This window comes from Chaetura pelagica, unplaced genomic scaffold (genome assembly GCF_000747805.2).
Source record: "Chaetura pelagica isolate M959 unplaced genomic scaffold, ChaPel_1.0 scaffold51, whole genome shotgun sequence".
Classification (NCBI taxonomy): Eukaryota; Metazoa; Chordata; class Aves; order Apodiformes; family Apodidae; genus Chaetura; species Chaetura pelagica.
This window is the reverse complement of record NW_009951943.1, coordinates 35,658-35,972: the sequence shown is the minus strand read 5'-3', so window position 1 is coordinate 35,972 and position 315 is coordinate 35,658. Positions and strand designations below refer to the sequence as shown.

The 315-nt window shown below is 65.7% G+C and overlaps 1 protein-coding gene across 1 annotated transcript; it reads right to left on the bottom strand.

The window, feature by feature from the left end:
* Positions 1-5: 5 nt before the first annotated feature.
* Positions 6-308, bottom strand: RPRM (reprimo, TP53 dependent G2 arrest mediator candidate; the record flags this gene model as incomplete). Its single annotated transcript, XM_009996754.1, has 1 exon — positions 6-308. A coding segment is annotated over exon 1 (303 nt), but the record flags the coding sequence as incomplete, so codon positions are not given.
* Positions 309-315: the final 7 nt, after the last annotated feature.

Here is a 315-nt window from a genome sequence, read left to right as displayed (position 1 = left end):
TCCACCTCTTTGGACGGCCTCCTCTCCTTCACCAGGAAGTTAATCATCCCTTCGGACTTGATGAGGAGGTTGCACCCCAAGAAGAAGATGCCGAACGCCACGGTGAGAGCCAGCACGCACATGACGGCGATCTGCACCACCCGCATGATGTACAGGCTCCTCTCGTCCCCCGCAGCCTCCCCGCCGTCGGTGACCACGGAAGAAGGGGTGCAGCAGCTCAGGGCTCTCTCCAGCTCCAGGGCACCCGCCAGCAGCCCCTCCGCCGTCCCCGTCCCGCTCACACCGCCCGTCGCTTCCGCGCCGTTCATCCCGCCC